Genomic DNA, 12,489 nt, shown 5'->3' on the forward strand with positions numbered 1-12,489 from the left:
GAACTGTAGCCACCCTAATGGCAACTTCAAATAATATGAAGTAGCTGTTAGAAAGTATGACTTCTGCTGACTACCTGCTCACTAAACATTTCATATCCATTTCATAGAGATTTCGTATGATGGTGAAATCGGTGAGATCGTAAAGTTAAGAAGAAACTACCGGCGAAACCTCGGTGTGAAACCTTGTTGAAACAATTGGTGAGACCCGAAACGCCGAAACTTCTTGATACTTTTGGTTGCTATTACTATTTTCAATCTTTAAAATTGAAACCATGTGATTCGAAAGGGAGATTACCACCCCACGATTAACTGCTTATGTGTATGGAAAGAGGAAGGAAACGAGAGGTAACGATTTTTTTCGTACCTGCCGATATAGTAGTTAATTTTAAATTTGCAGTGCTCAGCTAATAAGCTATTAGTAAAGGTGGCAATTGCCAGGAATGGCGTGATATTGCTTCTGTCCTGGTGTACCGGTTCACAAGGGAATTACCATTGTTCTTTCTTTGTTTAGGAGTCATTGGTTAGCTGTTGTGTATTGTTCGGTCTTTTGTACCGGCTCTTGTGAACCGGTACACGAGGAGAGAACCCTGGTATTTAATGTGAGACGGAATTCCTTAAAATTCTCAACTCCACGAATTAGTTTTCTCAAATTATCTCAGCACAGAGGTCAGGTTCGATTCTATAACCCTTTCACTTGCCCTAGGAATACGACCCTTGGTTTATAGTTTCCTTTGAAAACCTAGGGTTTTGAGTGACACTATTTTCTCCTTGAAATTCTTAGTGTCCTTCCTCAGGCGGTGTTGTTTGAAACATTTCGCATTTCTCTCAGCTAGGATACCATTTGACCAAGCATCGCGAGTCGCTTCCCCCCCCCCCCTCCAAAAAAACTTTGCTATTTGAAGCATAACAGCCATTAACTATATATCAATAGAAAAGCTATGAAATTCACTCTATGGAAAAAAACTATTTCACTGTAGCTTCTTCTAATTGTAAACCTTACGGGATGCAACAATTTGAAATGGACGATGGTTTCTTTGAGTGAATTAATTGCATATCAAATCTAAGCACACAATTAAATCTTCTGTGCAATTTAAATCCTAAGGGCATTTTTCAGTATTTGTATTGGTTGCTTTGCAATTTATCTGTCAAGTTTGCTGATCAAAATTATTTCACCAATATGCATCATGTCGGAGGCCATTGCTGGAGATCCATTTTGTAAAACGGATTTCCCCACACGGTCATTTAGGTTACTATCTTGGTGTCTCTCGGACTAAATTTCAAGGCAATCCTTAAAGGTCATGCTCCCTATTAATTTGTTCAAAGAAGGCACATCAATTTTGTGTAAAAACGAAATGGGTTTATTTTGCTTCCAAAGTTTTCCTAACAGCTCATATCTTTGGGTGACCATTTATGTCAAGGTATCTCAATACTCTGAAAAAATTAAAGGGCGGACGGCAAATAGAAACATAGTCCTTCAGAGTCTCAGCAAACAAAGTCATGTATTTTGCAGTAAACTATCAAACAGTTACAAAGGTACTAGTGACACACCTTTAGTTCAATTTGGCTTAACAGAAATTTTAATTTCAACTCCTTTTTTCAACTTAAAAACAGCTTAAGCATGCCACGGCAAAACTTGATGGTTGCTAGAGAAGACTGCTTAAACCAATTTCTTTTGCCATTGGGCATCAACTTTCATTACCTCTCGTCCTGCCAGCCAGGCTTCTTTTTTACTTTCATTGATGGACTCTTCTCCTTTCTATCTTTCTCCATTCATATTCTAGTTTTAATGCAGACAGATAGCAAAGATCTCAGTGTGCCATTAAAATCAGAAGAGGTGTATGTGATTGAAATTCAAAGACCAGGATGTCTTACCACAAGAAACCCTGTGGGAGTCATTTATGTTGACATATTATGACTGCATGGCTATTCATACTTTGGTGGGCCAAAGAATTTAGTTTGGAAGTATGGCCTTTCAATATTTTGCCTACATTTTTTTGGAACTATAGTTAAAATGATAATGCTTAGTTTGAAATGAAAAAAAAATTGGCCCTTGAAGGGCAGCTGTATCCTTAACAGCTTACTTGTTTTGTTTTGATATTGGAATAGTGTTGTAAAGAAAAAAAACAAAACTAGTTTGTACAAGATCAATATATTAAGTTTTGTGTCTGAGGCAAATATTTGCATAAACCTGCTGACCCGGTGCATTCAAAGTCATGGGATTACCTAAACATACCTTTTGGAAACATAGAGGTAGGGTGAAGGTTGGCTGCTCCATTACATCCAAAATTGCCAATTGGCGCCTTGAGAATGTTGACCTTGGAACCCTAGTGATATTATTTTCATTATGAATAAGAAATCCTTTGAAATGAACAGAAATTCAAGTTGTGCAGTGGGTCAGATTTTCAAGTTTGACTACTGGTACTGATCACTTGCACCAAACTAACTAATCTCATCCTATGATTTCAAATCAAGTTTTCTTCCTGAGTTCAAGGTCCCAGACAATAACCAAATAGGATTTGTTACAATTAGTCAGACATGGACTTGTATACATAATAACCTGAACCACATGCTTTGAAAGTTGGTCTTAAGTGCTATGATCTAATTTGTTCTTCGTATTTCCCTACCATTTATATTTATTAAAAACAGGATTTTACTATGTCAGAAGAGGGTGTATCTACAGGCTCTGATGATGTAATGGCAAGTACTGAAGGTGATGGAGAGAAACGAGGCAGGACACCACAGTCAGTAAGAAAGCATGGTAAAGGACGAGCCGCAAGTAGAGGAAGAATTTCTAATAACAATAGGAGGCTTGCATCCGCACAAGGTCGGCACTCTCCTGGTACTGGTAGCTCACTAGGATACAGTGGTCCACATGGTAATGACCAGAAATACGCATCAAGTAAGGATGACCAGGGCTGCCAGCTTGAAGACAAAGCCCGATGTACAATGAAGCAAATTGATCATGATGAGAAAGAGGAATTGTTTGGAGAGCAAGATGCTGTGCCAGAATCACAACAAGGGGTGTGTTACCAACCCACCAAGATAAAGGCAGAGGCCTTAGGAAGAAAACAAACAGCCACCCCCCCAAAAAAAGACATGGCTAATGGCTCCTCGAGAACTAGAGGAAAAACTGTTAAAATTTCAATGGACAAGTCAAGGGGAAAAGGAAGCAAAAGAAATAACTCATTAGGTACAAGAGGACTTAGAGGATATCCCAGTGGCAACAGTGAATTTACACCTATATGTTATGATAGTCAAGAATTCCATGATGACCTTGCTATGCAAGAAAGAGATTTCCATAAATCCAAGATTTCCACCAATATGGACTTCCTAAGCTCTGTAGGGCAGCCTTATTTTAATTGCAGTGAACATAAATACAGATCCAACAAACTTGACATTCCAGATGGTAGCCAGAAGGGACAAAAGGGAGTGACTTTTGTAAGGCCGACAGGAAAGAGAGGCAATATAAGGGACTACAAAAAACAGAAGGAAGAAGTTCTTCGAACACTCAGTTATCTCAATCCACTTCAGTCATCTCAAGCCAGTGTTTTGATAGAACAGCTGAGGAATGAGACATATGAATGTATGGTTTGCTGTGAAAGGATTCGATGCAGTGCTGCAGTGTGGAGCTGTTGTAGTTGTTATCATTTGTTTCACTTGGGCTGTGTGAGAAAGTGGGCAAAATCCTCGGTGGCTACACTTCCAGAAGGTATGTCAAATGTCACATGTGAAAAGGAATCTCAGTTTTGAAAGTGTGCTGTACCCCCAAGTATAATCCAGGAATTCAAAAAAGGAAGTTGTGATTTGCCAATTATCTACATCAATAATACGACTAATGAAGTCTGCCCTATCAAGCTTAGTTCGGGGAATCATTGTACTTCCAATTTGATTTCATTATCAATGCAAAACTGAAAATTCTTAAGGGCTATAACGTACGTGTATATCTTTCCTCATGCTTCCAACTTGGATAACTCTACAAGCATTTTGACTGTCAGAAAACCATTTGATGTAAGCGCCTTTAATGATGAAAATAACGAAAACTGACAAGGGCGGGCGGGTAGGGCTACAACTTCGATGTCAGTGTGAAAAGCGAGAGTGAGAGGACTAAATCACACTGAACCGTCTATAAATACTGAAACCGCACCAATCTGGAATACCCAGGGGAGACGCCCCAAATAATGTGTGACCTACAGTGAATAGAATCAACAATGAAACAAACTGTTAATGAACTGTAAACTCTGTATACCAGCAGAAAATATATGTTTAGAAAAAAGTTTTTGAAAGGAAATCTAAAGAAATCACAACTAGTATTGTCAACAGACATAATTTATATGCATCTGATGTGCATATTGTACTAGTCTGCTAAGTCCTGTAATCCTTGAGCTGTACCATTCATGTGGGTTTTATACTAACTGAATTTTGGCATGCAGTTTTTTGTTTTTTGTTTTGACTTTTTTTTTGTGAGACAGTAGTTTGGAACTAGCTTTCTGGGCAGTTCTTTTGTTAGAACTTAAACAAAATATTCTCTTACTGAATGATGAAGACGGAATGTAGAGACAGTTTTGATAAATTATCCTTTGAACACTTGATTGCAACTGCCAGCCAAAAAGCTTGAGAAACACGTTTGTCCAGTTACTTGACTTGTAAACAAATGCTTCAGGTAAAATGTTCAGCTCTAAGTGCATAGTGGAATCATCAATTGAAAATACTACTATTTACCTTCCAACACATTACTTTAAGTCCTTCAGAATTTACTTTTATTATAATTCCATGTAACTTTACTTTAGGTGATGAAATTGGTGGTTGGCGATGTCCAGGCTGTCAAAATATTACTCAGGAGATTCCAACTGTCTACAAATGCTTTTGTGGTATGGAGTTTCTGTCATTTTCATTTACTTTCAGAGGTTTGTCCAATACACCCAAACTGTTGCAATTTGTCACTTGAAGCAGTTTTGTGAATCTCTTGTGAGATGGAAACACATAGCGGAAGTCAATTTGCAAGACACTTAGAAAATTTTCCACTAGTAACTACCAAAGGGCCTGGAAGGTGTTGTGGAATTGACTCAAATCAAACAACTTGTCCCAGTTAAAGTTGACCCATCACACAGAAAGTTGAGTTGAAAGACATTTAGAAAATATTCCACAGTGGCTATGAAGGGGGGTTGAAGGTGTTGTTGATTTGATTCAATTTGACTCAAATCACACAACTTGTCTCTGTGAAAGTAGACCCATCCTACAGCAAGTTGTTTTGTAAGACACAGAAAATATTCTGCAAGTGGCTATGAAGGGGGATCGAAGATGTTGTTGAGTCAACTCAATTGTCTCAAATTGAACAACGTGTCTCAGTTAAAGTCAACCCATCATACCAGAAGTTGATTTGCTAGACACAAAGAAAATTCTCAGAAAGTGGCTCCAAATGGGGGTTGAAGATGTTGTTGATTTGATTCCAGTCAAATCAAACTTTACTAATATTGAGTTGAGTCGACCCGTGCAAATTGTGTCGATTTGTCAACAATTAATGCCCCAATTTAACACTGTAAGAATGAAGAAAGTTCATCTTTATTGTTTATAATATTCTGACAATGGACTTCCTGCTGTTTCATGCTTTAACAGCATGGAAGGTTCATGTTGTCTATTTCTGATACCATGCTACTCGTTTTCATACCTTGCTCATGCTTCTCAACTTCCAGTATGTTAATGCAGGATTTGACCTCTGGTGTAGTGTGCTACTGATGTAGTGTGCTACTGGTGTAGTGTGCTACTGATGTAGTGTGCTACTGGTGTAGTGTGCTACCGGTGTAGTGTGCTACCGGTGTAGTGTGCTACCGGTGTAGTGTGCTACCGGTGTAGTGTGCTACCGGTGTAGTGTGCTACCGGTGTAGTGTGCTACCGGTGTAGTGTGCTACCGGTGTAGTGTGCTACCGGTGTAGTGTGCTACTGGTGTAGTGTGCTACTGATGTAGTGTGCTACTGATGTAGTGTGCTACTGATGTAGTGTGCTACTGGTGTAGTGTGCTACTGGTGTAGTGTGCTACTGATGTAGTGTGCTACTGGTGTAGTGTGCTTCTGGTGTAGTGTGCTACTCATTATCACTCATAACTCATGCCCCTCATCTTCCGATATGTTAATGCTGGATTCGACTCTGGTGTGTCAATTTGTCAAAAATCAAAGACAACTCAATATGGATATTATGTAGTTTCAAGATGCTGAATTTTAGCAATGGCCTTTAATGGCCCATTTTTTCATCTCGTATCAGTCTGAGTCATAGAAAACAATTAATTTAGATCATACCTGTCAATGAATAGGGAAAGTTGTTGCTCCTGAGTGGAGACGTCATGAAGGGTTGACACCTCACAGTAAGTATTAGTTCAGTAAGTATTAGTTATTGTGCATGAAGCGTTCAGAATTGTTTTCATTTTTAGAACAGATTGTAATAAAGGAGTCACAAGGAGGGTGGTTAGGCAGTGTGTGCCAAAGAAAAACTGAAAAATGCTAAAAAAGTTTGTAAACCACGCGGCTGGGCCTCATGGTTTACAAACTTGCCTTGCGTTCCCCCAGTATTCAGCATGGTTTATCAGGTGGTACACTGATAGAAAGTGTGGTTAGTTAATGATTGAACTCAGCTGGAAGCTTTGGGGAATACAGTGCAGTTCAAAGATGAAAATATATGCAAAAAACTATATAAGTGATATAAGTGTAGCCCTTGACCAGGTGCAACTAGTCTTAATGGAGGAACCATATAGGTCTAATAGTAGATGCATCTGCCTAATTAGTATGTATAAGGTAGCTGATTGATTTCTCCATTGTGGAATGGTCATTCTTTATTTCAGTGGGCATTGTATTTGCTATAGAACTGTTGCTTAAACTGCACTGAATATTCATCAATTGTCTTGTGTTTCTTACAGCTGTGTTCTTACAGCTGTGTTTATTTATTCACTGCTGTGGTCCAATGAACTTTACCTAGTTTTTGCTTGCTTGCAAATTTCATTGAGGTTTGCTTACCAAATAACACAGTATGGTTGAGCTCATCATATTTCAAAGAATGAAAAAGTCACTTTAAACTGATCATTTTGTGTAATCCAAGATAAATCTTGTCTTTGAAAAGAGAGCAATTTGTAATTTGGATCAGCTAATTATACCTAGTAAAATCCAAGAGATAACTTTTTTACAGTTCTTGCTGTAACAGTAGATGAAAAAATAATTATTTTTGAGAGCTGAGATTGTTGTAACATATAAGCTATCGGGGGTTCATAATGTTTAATGCCCAGAGACTAGTAGTCATGCCTGTTGTCTCTTTCATGGAATGAGTAGCCAGTCTACCCTTTAATAGTTGGTGTCCTCCTTTGTTTTTCAGGTTGTGGAGAAATATGTGGAAAACAGAGAGATTCACTTTGCCAACATCGCTGTAATCAGTAAGTAATTTGTCTTCAATTAATCTCTTTTCCTGTAAATGTTAAAAAATGAATGGTCAGATCATCTATTTAATTTAGTTGTTTTTTCTATGGCTAACAAAATGGTTAATTGAAAGGAAAGTCATCACCTTACATCCAATAAAGCAGAATCTAACCTGACTATGCATTAATCAATTCAAACCGAACCATTAAGTTAATGAGGTATTGTGTATTCCATCAACAAAATCTAATTATTTTCAAGAAAAGTGATAATCACAGTCATAAAAAAATATTGCGGTACAGTAGTGTCACAACTTGACAATAAATTTCATTGAATTCTCAAGAATTAATGGCTGAATTTTAATAATGGTTCAAATTACAAAAATGTATATGGCCTTCTGGTTAAAAAAAGAAGCAGATGCTATGGAATGCACTTTTCATGATACTTCAGTCTTTATCATTGCTTTCTGCGATTGGGATACTCAGGGAGGATATGCAAATACCCCTCAAAGATCTACAACTGCTAAACAGAAATGTTGCTGCTGCTAGCAAAAGCCCACTTGAGCATTCGCAAGAGGCAAAAGAGTTAAAAATTTCCATTAGAGGGTTAAAGCATGTGATTGCATCAAGCATTTATTTGTTCCTATCTAATGGGCAAAAACAACATACAGTACTTACTAAGGACTTAGGACTCGTAAGAATGGGCTGATTGATAAATAGCAAGGATAAAGTGAGAAAAGGGATCATGTTTGAATTTTGATCACCTATCATTAATTTTGCTTTGATTTTAGTAAAAATGCCTATTTTTTAGTGAGTGGTTTGGAAATCGTAGATCTTTTTCTAATAAAAATGAATTGACCAGAGAGATTCTCAAGGTGCTTTCATCTTCTTTTGGAACCTCTTATATTTAATGTAGAAAAGTAACTTGACTCTCTTGAAAGAAAACCAAAAAAAATTAAAACATTAGCTCATATGACACAGTTAACCCATTAACGTCCAGTGCGCCCGTATGCGCCCATGGGGACCCACACCCTTTCTACGCCCTGTGACATCATCAATTTTAACTCTGGAGCACGAATTCGAGCATGTACTTGAACGGGTTGAAAATATCTTGCAGACGATACCAGAATGAGCGCAATTGAGTGGAGGAGATTGGAGAAATAGCCAAAAAACCGTGTCACTTTGACTGGAAAATCTGCACGAAGATCGTGTTTCACTACCCACCTACCTTTCTGAGCATGTGCTTTGAAAATAATGAGTAGTTTCTGAAAAATCTCTACACCAAAATGAAGCCTGCTCAATTTCCAGCAAGTGAGGAGAAACTTTAGGCAAGGAGAGGAGAAAAAAAGGGCAGGAGAAAGAGAGAAAAGTAGAAGTCGTAAGTGGGGCGTGACTTTTCAACCCAAAAACTATGTCGAAATTTTGCTCTCTGCGCGTGCCTGAGATTTTCAGGCCGCCATTTTGCATTTGGATCGAAAGGCCGTCGAGTGCACGAGCTGTCAAGTGGTTTTTGGTAAGTTAGAGCTTTTAAAACCCCAACAGTGACCCGAAATCTGCTGGACTAGCTTCAAAACACAGTTTTCCACAAAAGCTGCGGCCATTAATGGGTTAAAGTTATGCAATAAAGCAATGTGTCAAACATGATAAGACCAGTATTTACCATGGCCTTTAAATCAAAATCACCACAGTGTATCTCTTTCCTCAATCATGGCACTTTATGCCTTCTGTTGAAAGCTTTGCTTCATACTGTGCCTGCTGGAAGGTTTTTGCTGATTGACTATTGTCTTAACTTTTTCACTCCCAAGATTTGATTAGTAATTCTCCTTACTATCTACAATGCAATTCTTATGATTTTGGTTCAGAGAATTTGGATCAACTAATAATTCCCTTTTTGATATTGTTCTGTATCCTCATCACTTGTCTACTTGATATTACATTGATATTGTAAGGAGGAATTCTGTCTTGGTCACTCATGGGAGTTAAAGGGTTAATAGGGTTTCTACAGATGTATAAGAATAACTGATGACAATGTGTGTCAATGTTCAATCAACACGATTGAATCATGCTGCAAGTACTGCATTTCTGCATGTTTGAACATCAAACTGGCAATTCATTGATAAACGTGACTTCTCAGCCCTGCTTTCTTTCAGTTTAAGTCCAAAGTGCAGAAAATGCATCAGGAAGATGCAGATGCTTTGGAATGTTTTTTTCATGCTCTTTCAGTGTGCACTTTCTTCATTGTAATCAAGGAACCTGTAGTCCAAGTCCATTTGGTACCTGATCTGGAAAAAGATATATGTCTGACAAACAAATGTTTGTCATGTTTACATTTGATTCAGAGATATTTAATAGCGCCTTAACTCATCAATATTTTAATGGCAGGAAGTGAAACAGAGTGGAATAGTTTTTGATTCAAGACTCATTACACCATTCTTCAGATTTTAATGGATGTCCCGTAAAGTTAGCATAATGACTCTCAAGAAACAAGTCTTAAGACTAACTTTGTAAATGTTGGTTTGATTGCAGGCTCTGTCATCCAGGACCCTGTCCTTCTTGCCCTGTGATGATAACGAAAGCTTGTTCCTGTGGAAAAACAAAGTATCCTCATGTTCATGACTGAATTCTTTTTATTAAAATAATCGATATTATCTAGACGAGAAAAGTTTTCCCATAGTTACACCTCTCTGGCTGTATACATTTCTGTGTAAAGTGACCTAGAAGTTTAGTCACTTTGTTGGTTCAGTGAGCATAGACTGAGTAATTCATTTGGATATCTACCTGTGAACAATGTGTGCTTGTTATGTAACTGATTTGAAGTCTTGAATTGTTGATGTTGTATCAGAATGATTTTAGAATGTGCATGTAATTCCCTTAAAAATGGAACAGGAATCACATTAGGTGTGGTCAAGCGACTGTCATACTGTGTGACCAAGTCTGCAGCAAAATTCTGAACTGTCTCACCCACAGGTGCACAAGAATTTGTCACCAAGGTATCTGCTTATGGTGGGATAATTATAGTCAGAATCAATGTCCAGTGAAAGCAGCTCAATACAGCTTTTAGGAAAAACTTTCAGGCAATATTCTTCAGTTATTTTTTTAGAGTTTCATTTTATGCTTACTTTTATGTGCCTTGTCTTTTTCAACATACCAGTATCTATAGGAAGTTATGAAAAAAAGGTATCGAAGTGGTAACTGTTTTAGTACATTATGGTTGTCTTACAAAGGAATGCTATATGTTGTTGTAACATAACCAACTGAAAAGTAAAGTGTGCGCTCTGATTGGTCAATTCAGCATCCACCATGGGTGTATGCTGCTGACATGAGCAAATGCAAAGACTAGTTTTCTGTTCTGTTTACGTAAGATTTGTTAAATGAAAGAAAACTCTTTTGCTACAATGTATCAATGTTATGATATAATACAAAATGGTAAACGTCACTATTGAGTTATGGATGCACTTGGTAGGTTTGCTAAGCACTCAAGAAGCTAGAGTCACTCACTCCTATTACCTCATGGGACTCTTATGCTTCTTGTTTTAATTTGTGCTTTGCAAACTCCCACATGCATCCATAACTCAGTAGTATTCACTGCGGTGTTTACCAAAATAATGTTAAAAAGCATTTTACCCTGCTCCATGGAGGTACTAATTTGTTTTGGCCAAAGTAGAAGCCCTTATGCAAAACTTTGAGTGGTGTTGAAGAATAGTAACATCTAATGTTGTCTGTTACAAAAGAAAAAAGTGAGAATAACTTCTTGAACTAAGATGAGGCAGTCAAGTACTTCATGTTACTTCTGTTGGAGCCTTAGTATAATGGCAGATTGTCTCTAATTTATTGTATGATGAATAATCTCTTTTGTAGGTCCCTGTGAAGACTGTAAAATCGTTGTGCAACAGAGTAAGTAGTTATGGTAAAGTTGAGAAAAGTTACAAGGCTTAAACAGATATGATGTAATTGTGTTCAAGGTCAATTCTATGTTGGTTAGAATTCCACTTAAATATTTATTTTAGCCTTAAGACTAATGGATGTGTGAAAAACTGAAACTGATGGGGACCCCTAACTTATCATGCACTAATATACTTTACATTGTTTAAGATATATAGCCATCAGCTAATGTGTTGTTCAATTTGAAGCTTCATCATTCCCCCCAGGGCAGCCCCTAGGCATTTGCCAAAATTGCATTCAAATGCCCCACCCAATATTGAATTATTCTTTGTGTGATCAGCTATTATATAAAATGTTGTAGAATTTAGCAAAGACAGGTATTAGTGTTTGGTGCTGCTGTTGGGTTTTGCTTCTAAGACTTAGTATCATTTTATGAAGTGAAAAATGGGTCCTCTAAGCCAATTTAAGCAGACTATTACTTTTTCCTTTAAATTCCTTCATTAAAACATTTGTAGTACACTGGTAAGACTTGATGCTTCTGGTTCAAATGCCCCACCCCACTCAGGCAAGGTTCAAATTTCCAACCTGCAAGGTACGGAAAGGGAGGAAGTGTTGAAGCTTCAAAATAATCAGTGTATAAGTTTTGGTTGTAATATGTTTATTATTATCATTATTATCATTATTGTTATCTTTAGTGCTGTTACCATCCATGGTATCATCACTGTTTTCATCTATTCCTGCACTCCCATTGCTTCTGATATTACCAGTTTTTGTCTGTTTTCTCATAAAGTCTGTTATTGTGGAAAACAACATCGGGAGGCTCTTTGTGGAACAGGTAAGGATTTTAGTGAAGAGTTCTTTGTCATTCCTTTTGCATTGCATTAAAGGATACATACTGTGTGGTCCAGAACCAAATAAGTCTCAAACAGTAAAGACCATGAATAAAAACTTACAACCTGTGCATTTTAGGATTTTAAAGAGCAACCTAAGGTTCTGTACTAGGTGAAATTTGCTCAAATGGAAACTGTGTATGCTGCCATTTAGAAGCATTTCTTTTAATTCTTGTAAATTTGTTTTGTTTTACCCTTTAACTCAGGAGATCTGATTGTTAGTTCTCCCTTCTACCTGCCACATAATTATTTCCTTATAAATGAAATTATGAAAATTTGGAATTAGATCAGGATAACAACTTTGACGTGATGAGTTTGCTGGATACA

The 12,489-nt window shown here is 37.4% G+C and overlaps 1 protein-coding gene across 8 annotated transcripts in view; it reads left to right on the forward strand.

Annotated features, from left to right (window-relative positions):
- The first annotated feature begins 68 nt into the window (after window positions 1-68).
- LOC111331048 (transcriptional repressor NF-X1) overlaps window positions 69-12,489 on the forward strand; it is a 37,707-nt gene continuing 25,286 nt past the window's right edge. The window contains exons 1-10 of one of the 8 annotated variants that reach the window (XM_088741593.1): window positions 69-345; window positions 1,782-1,962; window positions 2,647-3,709; window positions 4,788-4,868; window positions 6,305-6,355; window positions 7,354-7,411; window positions 9,917-9,988; window positions 10,277-10,380; window positions 11,249-11,284; window positions 12,063-12,107. In XM_088741593.1, the coding sequence (XP_088597719.1) occupies window positions 1,912-1,962; window positions 2,647-3,709; window positions 4,788-4,868; window positions 6,305-6,355; window positions 7,354-7,411; window positions 9,917-9,988; window positions 10,277-10,380; window positions 11,249-11,284; window positions 12,063-12,107 (1,561 nt within the window). In that variant the 5' untranslated portion in view covers window positions 69-345; window positions 1,782-1,911. The remainder of the gene's footprint in view (window positions 346-1,781; window positions 1,963-2,646; window positions 3,710-4,787; window positions 4,869-6,304; window positions 6,356-7,353; window positions 7,412-9,916; window positions 9,989-10,276; window positions 10,381-11,248; window positions 11,285-12,062; window positions 12,108-12,489) is intronic. The other 7 variants (XR_015994149.1, XR_015994148.1, XR_015994147.1 and 4 more) reach the window with 7 other exon arrangements.

This window comes from Stylophora pistillata, chromosome 12 (genome assembly GCF_964205215.1).
Source record: "Stylophora pistillata chromosome 12, jaStyPist1.2, whole genome shotgun sequence".
NCBI classification, from domain to species: Eukaryota; Metazoa; Cnidaria; class Anthozoa; order Scleractinia; family Pocilloporidae; genus Stylophora; species Stylophora pistillata.